This window comes from Nothobranchius furzeri, chromosome 6, assembly GCF_043380555.1.
Source record: "Nothobranchius furzeri strain GRZ-AD chromosome 6, NfurGRZ-RIMD1, whole genome shotgun sequence".
NCBI classification, from domain to species: Eukaryota; Metazoa; Chordata; class Actinopteri; order Cyprinodontiformes; family Nothobranchiidae; genus Nothobranchius; species Nothobranchius furzeri.
This window is the reverse complement of record NC_091746.1, coordinates 60,557,247-60,570,124: the sequence shown is the minus strand read 5'-3', so window position 1 is coordinate 60,570,124 and position 12,878 is coordinate 60,557,247. Positions and strand designations below refer to the sequence as shown.

General features: G+C 40.6%; 1 protein-coding gene across 5 annotated transcripts; it reads right to left on the bottom strand.

The window, feature by feature from the left end:
* Positions 1 to 1,339: 1,339 nt before the first annotated feature.
* On the bottom strand, positions 1,340 to 12,653 carry ark2n (arkadia (rnf111) N-terminal like PKA signaling regulator 2n). Of its 5 annotated transcripts, none has more exons than XM_015942985.3 (5): positions 12,431 to 12,653; positions 10,993 to 11,885; positions 6,804 to 6,974; positions 6,274 to 6,385; positions 2,212 to 6,185 (listed from the first exon to the last, which is right to left on the bottom strand). In XM_015942985.3, exons 2-5 carry the CDS (start codon positions 11,807 to 11,809, stop codon positions 5,996 to 5,998), a joined length of 1,290 nt encoding a protein of 429 aa, XP_015798471.1. In that variant the 5' UTR covers positions 11,810 to 11,885; positions 12,431 to 12,653; the 3' UTR covers positions 2,212 to 5,995. The 5 variants fall into 5 exon arrangements, with proteins under 5 accessions (XP_015798475.3, XP_015798471.1, XP_015798472.1 ...); XM_015942986.3 differs by having other exon boundaries at positions 10,993 to 11,882; XM_015942988.3 differs by lacking the exon at positions 6,804 to 6,974 and having other exon boundaries at positions 12,431 to 12,652.
* Positions 12,654 to 12,878: the final 225 nt, after the last annotated feature.

Below are 12,878 nucleotides of genomic sequence, written 5' to 3'. Positions count from 1 at the left end.
GACAGGTGTCTTTTATACAGATAATGAGTTCAAACAGGTGCCATTAATACAGGTAACAAGTGGAGGACAGAAAAGCTTCTCAAAGAAGACGTTACAGGTCTGTGAGAGCCAGAGATTTTCCTTGTTTGAAGTGACCAAATACTTATTTTCCACCCTGATTTACAAATAAATTTTAAAAAAATCCTGCCATGTGAATTCATGGATTTTTTTTTCACATTCTGTCTCTCACAGTTGAAGTGTACCTATGATGAAAATTACTGACCTCTGTCATCATTTTAAGTGGGAGAACTTGCACAATCGGTGGCTGACTAAATACTTTTTTGCCCCACTGTACATGTAAGAAGTTTAAATGGAGTGCTGTGCTGTTTGAATGCATAAAATGAACCCCAAGAGAAATCACCAGTCTGATTTTTTTCCGTGAATAAAATAAATATGTCAGGCAGGAGCGTCTCAGGATCTGTCTCGGTGAGACAGACAATAGCAATCCAAAGTGCTTTTTATGTGTGATCTGACAATTGATCAACCATTGCTTAAAAATTAAATACAGCTCAGCCGGTTAATGGGGGGGGGGGGGGGGGGGTGCTATCTCCAGCTGTCTCTGGGCATAGATGGGGTACATCTCGAACAGATTGCCAGTCCATCGCAGGGCAACACAGACACACACAGGACAAACAACCAAGCACACACACACACACACACTCAAACCTGTGTAACAGTCCTGGTTTTGGACTGCAGGAGGAAGCCAGAGCACCTGGAGAGAACCCACGCATGCACAGGGAGAACATGCAAACTCTATGCAGAAAGACCCTAGGTTGAGATTTGAACCTAGGACCTTCTTGCTGCAAGGCAACAGTGCTAACCACTGCAGTCCGTACCATGAGCCAATACTAAATAACCCATGAAGAAAAAAGATACCCACTGTTGAGCATAACTTAGTGTTAAAAGTCCAGTGCAATAAAGTCACCATTAGACTGTTTTTGTCAAGAATCCCTGAAACCAGTTTGAAAGAAATAGCTTAAGTGTTAAAAACTCTTCCTTTAGGAGTAGCAAAGTATTTGAGCTTTACTTGACACTCCTACATCTCATGAATTAGAGGAGTCCCATTAAAATCAGCCCAGTGGTTCATGGGATATTTTGCTAACACCAACACATATAGACCAATTGTCCACCATAACGAACTGATGCTACTTTGATACCCCAGCCGGTTTTTGGATGGTTCTTTCAAAAATCTAGTCGATTTCCACTGACACGGGCCTAGTATGTGCTGCTACATTTGCATGCACATTGTCACATTTACGTATGCGTTTATGTGCAAAAACAACATTGGCATGTGTGGGTATATATTTAGACAGAAATGTATTCAAGGTACAGTACATAATGGAACAGCAGCCACATCATTTGAAATAGGCATCTGGAAAACACCTGTTCAAAAGAAAAATGTGTTAAAAATACAAATATATGTAAAATAATTGCAAAGAAATTACATAAAATAACTTAAAAAAATAAACGACTTAGGCGCAGCTTGCTTCAAGATGGACACCATGCAACCAAGCAGTCCCATTACTGCTGCACTGTTTTCTTCCATCTTCCTAACATTGGTTACCAGCCGCTCTTGATGCTCGCCCTCCTCCTGCAGCATTTCCTCCATCTCCTGCAGATAGTCGAACAGTTGTGCCAGAGCTCCCCTCTTCTGCTTACCTGTGAGAAAAAGACAGATGAGTCAGTATATAATAAGCTTCCCTCAAACCTTACTATAATTATTATGGGGCATGACTAATGCTCACAGTAGCCCTTTAATATTACCTGAGATGTGTTCAATATTATGCTTTGGATTTATTCTTCTAAATATCACAGTAGAGCACATGGAACTACATAAACTACCACACTAAAGCCTTAAATACGAGTTAGTAATGTCAAAAACCTTAATAAAATATTCAAAAATGATTTATTAGTTAACAGCAGTAGAACTTTTCAGATGCTGTTCCCAACATTTGGAATTCAGCTAATCTTTAATGTATGAAATGATAAATAGTCTCTTCTGTTTAGGTCAGAACCAGAAATAGCTTCAGTTTTTAGTCAAGACTCCAAACAGACCAGGATTCACAAACTCTTGTTTGGCAACACACAAACAAACGTAACAAAACCTGTTTTAAAGTGAATTAGAACGGTTTCATCACAAAGGAAAACAAACAAAACAATCTAGACAACAAATCATTAAATAACACTATTTATTTACTCTTAAAATAGTTTTTTTTTGTTCTACAAATAAACTGATGTAAGCTGGGGACCTGCAGAAGCAACATAAACATTTGTTTGTTTAAAATACTGACAGTAAAACAGAGTTGAAACAAAAGAGCAATGACTGAATTACTGAGGAAAAATGTCTGAACGGAGAATAAAATATGCTAATAAACATAAAATGTGCAACCATCATCCAGCCACCTTGACCTGTTTTTGACTGATGTTAGTAAGGATGCATTCAATGGTCTTACCAACAATCTAACATAAATATCACAGAGCAGTTTTAGATTTGCAAGCAGAAATGATCTGTATCAGAGAATACAGCAACAGCTGCTTACAGTACAGAACAGGCCACATAAAAACTAAAATATATTTAACAAAACCGTGAGTTTGAATTGTAATCCATGTCACATCTTTTACAAAAGCACGGATTACCAAATTAAAAGATTTCGATGCACAAAGGGACTTTACAATGAACAAGAAAGTTCAACTGAGAACACAAAATTCACTTTGGTTTAAATTCTTGTACTTACAACTATCCCTTTCTGTTAACGTTTCTAGAAACATAAAAGGAAAGCAACTTTTCTTTAGGAGCAAAAACTAGAATTAGTTTCAAATTGTAAGTAATAAAGAATGGGGGGGGGGGGGGACCCCATTGATTGAGGTTAAAAATTGTGCACACACACACACACACACACTAAATGCCCAACGTCCTACACATCAACAAGTAGACATCTTTAAAAAAAATTTGTTCACAAACATTAAAATATGCAAGTGAGACGGCAAAATGTAATTTTTTAAATATGATTTATACCATGCTGAAAAACAAAAATAGTGCACTATTCAAGCCATTCAGGCCATGATGCTTTGCATTATTCAAGGGAGGATGCATTTCCTGTTATTAGGATTCCCCAGAGTAAAGGAGATCACCTGTTTAGGATAAACATACAGACTGTGAAAACACCCAAACAGCACTGCAAGGTCATACATTCACTGACGAGCAAAATCGCTTAGGGGGCAAACGATGCGACTTTCATTCCATTTTCAAATAACTGATGCTATAGATAATTCCTCACTCCTTTTGTTAATTGCTTTTCCTCAATGGGGTCATGGGAAGCTGGTGTCTAACTCTAGGATTCACTGGGTAAAAGGCGGGAGACATCTTGGGCAGGTCACCAGTCCAGCAGGCACACACAAGAAAGTCTAAAAACATACAGTACACATGCTAAACTCTGACAGCTAAATGAGCAAACCTTTCAGAGTGCATTGCACTGTGTGATGAGGAGCTGTGGATATAACACAGCGCCACCTAGCGATAGCATTGTGGATTTAAATGGTAACTGGCCTGTATTTGTATGGTATTTAGTGAAAGAATCACAGCTTATGGGCAACAAGTTGACTATCCCTGATTTATGGCCCTTTTCCGCTTCTCGACTCAACTCTATGGTTCAGGTGGTTTTGTATTACAAGTAAGAAATGGATCTAGTGGGTGGGCTCGTCATAGCAGGGCGGCTCCAGTAGTTCTTAGGTAGCGCAGGGTGATCTGTACGTGACATACAAAAAACAGAGCGCAACAATGAGGACATGGTAGCAGTATAGAAAATTTTGCGTAGTCAGGTGCTTTTTTTTGTCAGACTCAAACCAATTACTTAAAATAATTAACAGAATCGCCTAAGTGACCACACATCATAGGGTAAACACGCCAACTCTGTGCAGAAAATCTGCGTTCTTTCTGCTGCGTGGCAACTGACCCATCCAGGGCATTAAGTACCAACTCCCCGAGACCCTAGTCAAGGATAAGCGGCTCACAAAATCAACAGATGAATTTATGGTTTATATGCTGACTAGTTTTATGTCGTACTTCTAGATCAGTTCCATTGGCGCCAGGTACATTTTCTGGCAGAAAGATCACGTAAGATAAATTTATTAGCAAACATTTGCTTTAGGAGCATTATGATTTTTGAGAAATTCTTTTTGTAACTGACAAAAATGCAGAATAGTTGTTTTTTTATCAGAGGGCATCTACAGGAAAAGAAATTGCACCTTTAAACCCCTCGCTCCGTTTACATGATTACAACTGGAAACGACGCCTCTCATTTGTGAACATGCAGCTAGGCAACAGAGCTAAAGTGTGTTGTTTTAGCATTATTATTATCACATTATACCATTTATTAATATATATTTAAGGTGTAGAACACTTGTTTAATCAATACAACATGGATGTATTATCTCCACAGTTAACACAAGCATGGAGGAGCTTCTGCCGTGTTGTGGAGATGCTAATGGTTGGCCTAATCTAGCCGAGTCGTTCTCTGAGGTTTCTTGGATGCTGAACAAACAGCCTTCCCCGTCACAAGTCAAGATGGGTGAGATCATGAATATCAAGTGACAATGTGACGTGGACTTGTCACTTTTCAAATCCTAACGTTTCGTTGTCTATTTTCTATCAGAAGCTAATGCAGCTGATAGGTGTAGGAGACTATTTTCATGTTCAGCCTGCACGTTAAACTCAACGTGACCGATTATAATCAGAATTAATTAAAAAAATTGTTTTTTAGTGTTCCACACCTTTAAAGATTTATTTGTCCATTAGAAATGTCTCCCAACTGTGCATTGGTCTAGGCACATCCGCGAAAGTGCGCATAGGCTCTATGAGGGACAACTGTATATAGGCAGATGTTTAACGCTATTGGCTAATGCTGAGCAGCGCTCAGGTAAAATTACATGGGGCACTATGGGGTGGGGGCTTAATTTAAAAAAAAGTTGATTTATAGATTTCTAAAAAAAAAAAAAAAATCATACATAATCCCCGAAAAGGGGAAAACTCCAGATTGCACCTTTAATTGTAGACAACAGTTAATCTAATCACTGCTTCTCCAAACTGAGGTTATTCAAAGAGCGGCCTGTCAAAAACAGCTTAAAATTAAGTGTTTATCGCTTTTTTGCCTTTTATAAAGAAGCAGGCATCAAGTCATAATGAAAGAACTTCGTCTAGTGTGACAGATTTGATGGATCTGTGAGCTTTGGAGTTGTTGTTAGGCTGGTCATTTAGGTCAGGACAGATGCGTTTTAAGTTCCGATCCTTCCCTACAGTCTCACAACTCCTTTAGGATAAAACAAAAACCCCTCTGTAGGTATCAGACAAGCTGTGTCGACTTAAGACACTGTGCAAAGCAGGCTATGAAAGGGGACCGATTTAGATGCATATCCAGTGTGAGACCTTAAAGAAAACAAAAATTCACTCCTCAACATCAAACCTGCTCACCTACGTATGCTCTACTGTACAACAAAAAACCCCAGCAGAAGCTCGTCGTTTCACCACAAGTCAAAAATGCTAAACCACTTGTGAAAAGATCCCAGAAAAAGTCTGTAGTGATTAAGGCCAACAGCCAGAAAGTGACACTAACCGGCTCGAAGTTCTCGCTAAAGCAGCTCGCGAGCACACGACACAAACATAACCTGCACCGGTTCGAGGAGTAACTGAGGTATTAAATGAAGGGAAGATATTGCTGACAGATAAATCATTCTTGTACATTTCTACTTGCACTCATGAGTGCTGTGCCATTTCATTATGTTCCAAGCAGACAAGCAAGAGCCGGGAAATCACACCAGTAGAATGGCTTTGATACGTGATTGTTAGAAAACAAATGGGACAAAATGCTCTGAAGCAGCAGTAATCCCATGAGGAGAAACAAGTGGCTGCAAATCTAGACTCAGACACTAAGAAAGAAGGAAGCCAGGTGCTTTCAGCTGTTTAAAGGCGATATTTATGTCCGGCGTCCTCGTCCAGCGTAAGGTCCACCACTTCAGGAGGGGACACCCAGTTGGGCCGAGGGGAAACGGTAGTCCAGATCTGAGACTCATTTGTGTTGTTCAACTGCTCCACAGAGTTCTCCTTCCAGGAAGACAAACTCTTTATCACCCCTCCGCACGGATGGGCACATCTAGTTTAAAAACAAACAAATGAAAGTTTAGCATTACACTTCCTTTAGATGAGCCGAGAGGGTGGGGGTAACTACTGAGTGTCTTTACCGAGCTTTCTCTTGCACGCCGACTATTTCCACCTCACTGTCAGAGGAAGCAATATTAATCTGGCCTTTATGCTGAGAGCTCTCCTTGTGCAGCAGCTCTGCCTCCACACAGCCTGAAATAAATGAAAGGAACAGTCAGACGTTGGGAGGACGATCAAAGCAGTAGAGAGCTTCAGGCCTCGCTGACGCATGAAGACTGCAGCTGCTTCGACACAGACAAAAACAAAACAATGAATGGTCAAAAAGGAAAAACAAACACTGGATAATGGATACCTCAGATGATACACTTAACACTTATGTTTTTGGAAACCACCTTTGTACTTATAAAGGGTCAATTCTGTCTCCTTGTTGTAAGGAAGCAGTACTTTTAGAAGCGTGGGATCAAGTGTGCTTCCAACGGCGCCTTGCTGAGATAAATGGGCCTGTTTCCCACCGCCGCGTAAAAGGTGACACCCCCACTCCCCCTTCTATGCCCTTAAAAGCCGTGCCTTCACTGAGAGGAAATGATTATTTACCGGGTTTGTAACTGACCTGAGATCGAGCTCAGAGCTCTTACACACCCAGAGTGAGCTGCCATATCCTGGCCTCTGTGTGTTTTTAGCTCATGCCTTATCACCGTGGGCCGGACTGTCGCCACACACAAACTCTCCTGGTTAGAATCAGTGTCTGAAATATCATAGTGGCCCACTACTGGAGGCCCGTCTGCAGGAAACAAAGAAAACACTTTATTATTCAAATCAAGCCAGTGGGACTCCGTTTGGAGGAGACCGTACCCACAGTCGGTGTGCAGCAACTAAAACACACACATAAAAACGAAAAACACACAGCCTATCTATAAAATTTAGCATTCCTCATTTGTACTTATTAATAAATCTGCAGCAGTTTTCTTTTTCTCTCTTTCTGTTTATTGATGTTTAAAATAACAGCCATTCACATAAAAACTACACTAGAATACAATTAATACAAAACACCTAAAAATAAACTTTTTCAGTGAACGAAAAAGAAAGAGGAAGAGAGAGAGAAAGAGTGTGAGACATACACTCTGCTATCCAGACGTACGTGTGTGTGTGTGTGTGTGGGGGGGGGGGTGTCTGGACAACACGTACAACGAGAAAGCACAACAGCTGATTGGGCTGAAACACACTAGTATCAGTGTTACCAGAACAACGAAGCACTTGCCAGTTATAATGACAGAAAAGGGACAAATGTAAACAAGAGAGTCTCTTTGGTAAACATTGAGCTGTCCCTTTTTCTCATTTTGTCTGATAAATGCACATTTTAATTATTACCAGGTTCTTTCTATTGTGTTAGCAATACTGTTGATTTAAAGGTACCTTCAGTTTAACAAACCTACAAAGGCTGACGACAAATCCAAATGGCAAAAAGACTTCATATTATAAAAATAATAATGAAACCAAAGCAAAGGAAGCAATTGGATAAAACATCCCGTTTTGTCAGCATTTATCTGTATAAACAAAGCTAAATCTTGCACACATGCTGTTAATGAGAGTTGTTTTGGCCTTGCACATTCTACATATTGATATAATAACATGCAAACAGGAGGAGCAAATATGAGTTCAGCTTTAGAGGTTATTTACATACAAAAACTCACAATCCAATGCTCTAAAAGAAAAACTAAGAGCCTCTTTCACGTCTGATAGTGTTAGCAATGTGTTGAGAGCGAGTGATGGTCTGTGTGTGTGTGTGTGTGTGTGGGGGGGGGGGGGGGGGGGCACATGCTCTGAACCAGAGAAGGCCACTTTTAACCCATATCTGTCCTGTCTTCCTTCTTCAATATAGTCATGCTCTGTTGTTCAAAGCTGCTTTGATGCTCGAGTTTTAGGGTTCGAGCTGGAAAGAAAGTCTGAGCTAGCAGGCAAAATTAGTGCAAAGAAAACAAAACGACGCAAATTTATCAAGGAATATTTGATGTTCTTGGCATTGTGAGAAACAGCAGCAAACAAAACAAGTCTCATCTGACGGCCATCACTGGTTCCCCCTTCACTAGCAGCAACAGAAAGGTCAGCGTCAAAAAACATCTAATCTAAATCTGCGAGAATATCCTAACAAGTCAAACATGATGGCGTATTGCATTTATATTTCTGGGTAATTTATGATAAACGCTCTGCTGTTAGTAAAGCTGTGTCACCAAAATGAAACCTCACAAGCTTTTCCTGAGGCATTTGCAAAGTGCAAATGGTTCAAGAAAATGAGAAAAGATGGTGGAGCATTAAACCCGGTCGCTACATACACAGCAATGAAAATGCTCCATCTATCACACCATGACATTAGAAAGACAAGGCACGTGCTATCACACAGCAGCACACTACCCAGCACTATGCAATGCATGTAAATGTGTGTTTGTAAGGAAATAAAAGCCCGACAATTAAAGTACAATAAGAGCCCTGATTTGCCAGTGTAGTGAGTCATGTTCTGTGTCCGTGTCACAGATGACAGCTGAGCCAAAAAAACGGTGAATGTCAAATCTCACAGTGATTCAGTGTCAGCAGAAATGTTGGGACCTCAGGTCACCAAAGTCCAGTTTCAAAAGACCAACTCTGGCCAATCAACTGGTAAAAATCTATCTACTAGGGAGCTCACATCACCTAAGCATCATAATCCATCGCCATGCTTTCAGAATCAACTACAGATCTTGTAACTGTAAAAAATGAAGCAGAGGGGACATCTAAATATTCAAGAGTCCAGGATCTGGAGCTCCTAGATTCCCATTCTGCACGACAACTTCAGGAAGGATGTTATTGTTGTTTACAGGGGTGGGGGTCAGACTGTTGTCCTCTCGCGCCAACATGTAGGCAGCCATAGTCTCTGCAGACTCCGATGATGGCAAAAAGGAACTGGGAGGGGAAAGCCGGCCCCCCTGCTGCCCCTCGGGGGCATCGCTTGAGCGTTTGGACGAATCGTTGTCCGAGTCGAGGTGTGCGAGCTTTTCCATCCAGACGCGGAAGCGCTCCTCAGTCTGACGCTGCATCACAGCAAAGCGTGTCATGGCCTCCTCCAGAACGTTGCCGATGCCGTTCCTGTCCCACGAGCTGGTGTCCAGCAGCCCATGAATCTGGGCTCCCACTCTGGAACTCTCCGATCCGCGTCTGAAGCCAGCTTTAAAGACATTGAGGCCAAAGCCATAAGAAAATACAGTGGCACGGTCATGCTTTGGAGGTGGACGTGTGTATTAAATAGAAAATGAATGTTTTTATTTTTGGTTACGTGCAGAAAGATTCTTTCATGCTGATGAACTACATCATGCGGTTGTAGCACTCAAAACTGTGGCCAGGATGTAAAAAATGGCTGAAAACATTTTATGTACTAAAAGAGTCATAAAGGAAGAAAACTGGATGTTCTGAGTCAGCAACTATGGTCTGGAAAACATGTTAACTGGTGAGTCTTTCGAGTACACACATATAATATGGACTGAGATAACCTGAACTACAACATACATCTAATACAGTTTTGTCATCGTTGGGGGAAAAAGTCTTCAGTTTTACAAAGAACCGACTCTGTGGTCAAATGTCACAACATCTCTCTTTAGTGTCCACTTTTCACTGATTTATGTGAAATGTGACCAATAGATCTAAATGTAAATACGTGAAAATGTTTAAAAATTGAGATACTAGGCTTTACCCCTACAGCGACTACATGTAAAACGAATCAACAGAATTTTAAATAAACCAAAACAAACCGTTTATACTAAATCAAATGCAACTGGTACTTCAGTTGGATAAAACTGAAATCTTGAGGTAAAAAATTAAGCTGAAAAGGCCAGATTAAAGTAAATAAAAACATTTCTTTAAACAGCAAAAAAAAAAAAAAAAAAAAAAAAAAACCTGAGCTGAGTAAAACGTGACACCTGAACTCACTCAGGAGACTTGAGAAAAACAAACGATGCAAACAAACAACAAACCCATCCAGACAGTTAAATGAGTTTGCCTCCTGGTGTTTACCAGGGTTGAATGTTTTTATCACCACATCCACTCCCAGATGTGCATCATTAGGCCATTAGACACATGAAAATGCTGCTGAATATATAGAAAACTACAGGAATAAATAAAAGGCCATGTATGGGAAGAGTTCATTATAAAACCAACCCAGGACTTCTGCTAGAATATTTGATAAATAACAGGATATACTAAACTCCAAGCAGTAATTTGGGTGATGTTAATATTTATTCTTTAATTCTCCAATGAGTTAAAAAAAATTGACATGTATGTCTTATATTCTGGACCAACGTGGCCTGCTTCTATCAGTTTAGAGCAGAGATTGGACAGATCCATGACTCACTGGACAAAAAAAAAAAAAAAAAAAAAAAAAAAACAATCACTAAGTAAAAAATGATTATTGATCCATGGGTTGAACAATGACAACTAGAATTCCACAGCATGCAAACTATGAGACACCACAAAAGATGTAAAGTGACGAGTGACAGGACAACTCGGAACAACATTTCTACATTTAAAGACGATGAGAATGGCTATCGATGAATGAGAAATTAACAGGAAAAAGAAAAGGTGGTTGTCAAAAGGAGCACAAATAAAGCCTTGTCCTTATCAGAAAGCACACATTCTTTTATCAAGTTTAACTTTAGGTTTATGTTTGAACTTCTAAATTATACAAGCAATTATACAAGCAATATTATAAAGTAATGCTATTGTTTTCTATGTAAAGTACTGCGCTAGAAGGGTGTGATAAGGTAATGGGAGGTTACCTGGAATATCTGTCTTGATTGTCTTGCTGCCTCCTGAAGTATCATCATCTGAGGAGCTGGTGCTGGAGTCACACGTCAGCTCACTGTCACTGGTACTGCTGTCCTGCAGCAAGTTATACTTCTTCCGTGCTGCCGCCTCTCGTTTCTGCCTCAGCAGGCGCATACGCTCTTTGTGTTTCTGGCTCCGGGGACCTTTAACTTTCGTCAACTTGCCATTGGTTTGTTTCTCCTGCCCAGTCGCTATTGCCGTTGGCTGACAGCGGTTCTTCTTTGCAGCCATTGCAATCGGAGGCATCTCGCTCTCCGAATGCGACCGCCGAGACTTCCTCCCCCCAGAAGCAGTGGCAGATGCTTGTCTTTTTGCCATTTGCCCAGGATCGTTTACAGTTTCCATTCCACCCTCGTGTTCTCCTACAGGGGGAGCTGCCCCTTCTTCCCCTGAAGAAAGCGTGTCTGAGTCAGCCAAGTGTCCACTAGATGAGGGAGAGAGCATGCAAGGATTTGAGGAGTCACTCTCATAAATGTTGCGTGACGCTGGCTTGTCACTCCCTGTAGATGCATGCTGGGACTCGGGGGAGTCTCGGTGGAGCTCCTTCATGAGGCATGGCATAGAGAGGAGACTTTGCTCCCCTTCGGTATTTAAAGGGCTGTCAGCCTCCTTTTCCCTTGGGGGTGAACTAGTACTGGTGGTGGTTTCCGTTTTCAGGTTCTCATCCTGTTCTCCTTGAACAGAAACTATAGCTGATTGTGCTTCATCAAGGCACTCTGGAGGGCATTCAGCATCCAAAAACTCCTCTGCCTTCACTAAATCAGCCATTTTCTCCAGCTGATGAAGCCCAGAGCCCAAAGGTCCAGCCAATTTGGACCAATGTGCCTGGACAAGAACTCACCTGCTAAAGAGAAAAACAAGTTACTAACTCTAGCCAACAGTCAGTTATTTTAAAACTTGCCAGATTTCTGTTAACATAACACATGCAATTTAATTTAAATAGAGGGTTTGACGTCATTTTAAATATCAAACGTCTCACTTTAGCCAAATTTTCTAAAAATGGATTTACTGCTTAATAAAAAACTAAAGTTTTCGTCCCATACTATAATATCAAATAAATCACGCAATAATCCAACACGCATCCAGACAGTGAGTCACGTTTATTAATAACAAAAGGAAATACTAATAAGTTGTGTCCACGGCTAAACAGAAATCCGGCTTGAGCTGCGTAGTGAAGCTTATTTCGGTCATGAATCATAACCTTCGCAAATTTTGCCAAAATAACGCAAGTCGTGAGGAAGAAATGTGGCTTGCAGAGAAGCTGCATTGCAAAATCCTTTAAATGGAAGCAGTATCTACCCAACCACAGTTCTATTAGGCAGGCTCAAGTTAGCGGCTAACAGCTAATGCAGAGGTAGCTCAAGCAGCACTCAGCTGCTGTTAACTCACCACAGCGTCAGTATTTTATTCTTATCACAATGTCGGACATCTGGACATCTTCGGTAATCTTCAGACTGTCTTCGACGAGTTGTATGACCAGCACACCGCTCAAATCACTAACTATTTACAGTTTAAATAAAATCCTGCGTGTTTTTGACGTAAGCTGCTCGCAGGTTCGCAAGCTCTGTAACAATTAGCAGTTAGCTTCGGGTTTATTTAAAATGTCGCTCACAAAGCTAAACGTACTACTTCCTGTCTCTTTGTCACAATAGAGCGCCCTCTTGAGTCGTATTTTGGTACTACAGTTTTAAATGATTCCTAAAAACTGGTGAATTTATGGATTATAGCAAAAATAAAATATACAGTTTGATTCTAGAACAAGTCTTAGCACAGTGTCCCATGGCTTAACAATAACGTAAAGGCCATTAAAAATGTTGGTTTAATAGTTTATGATATA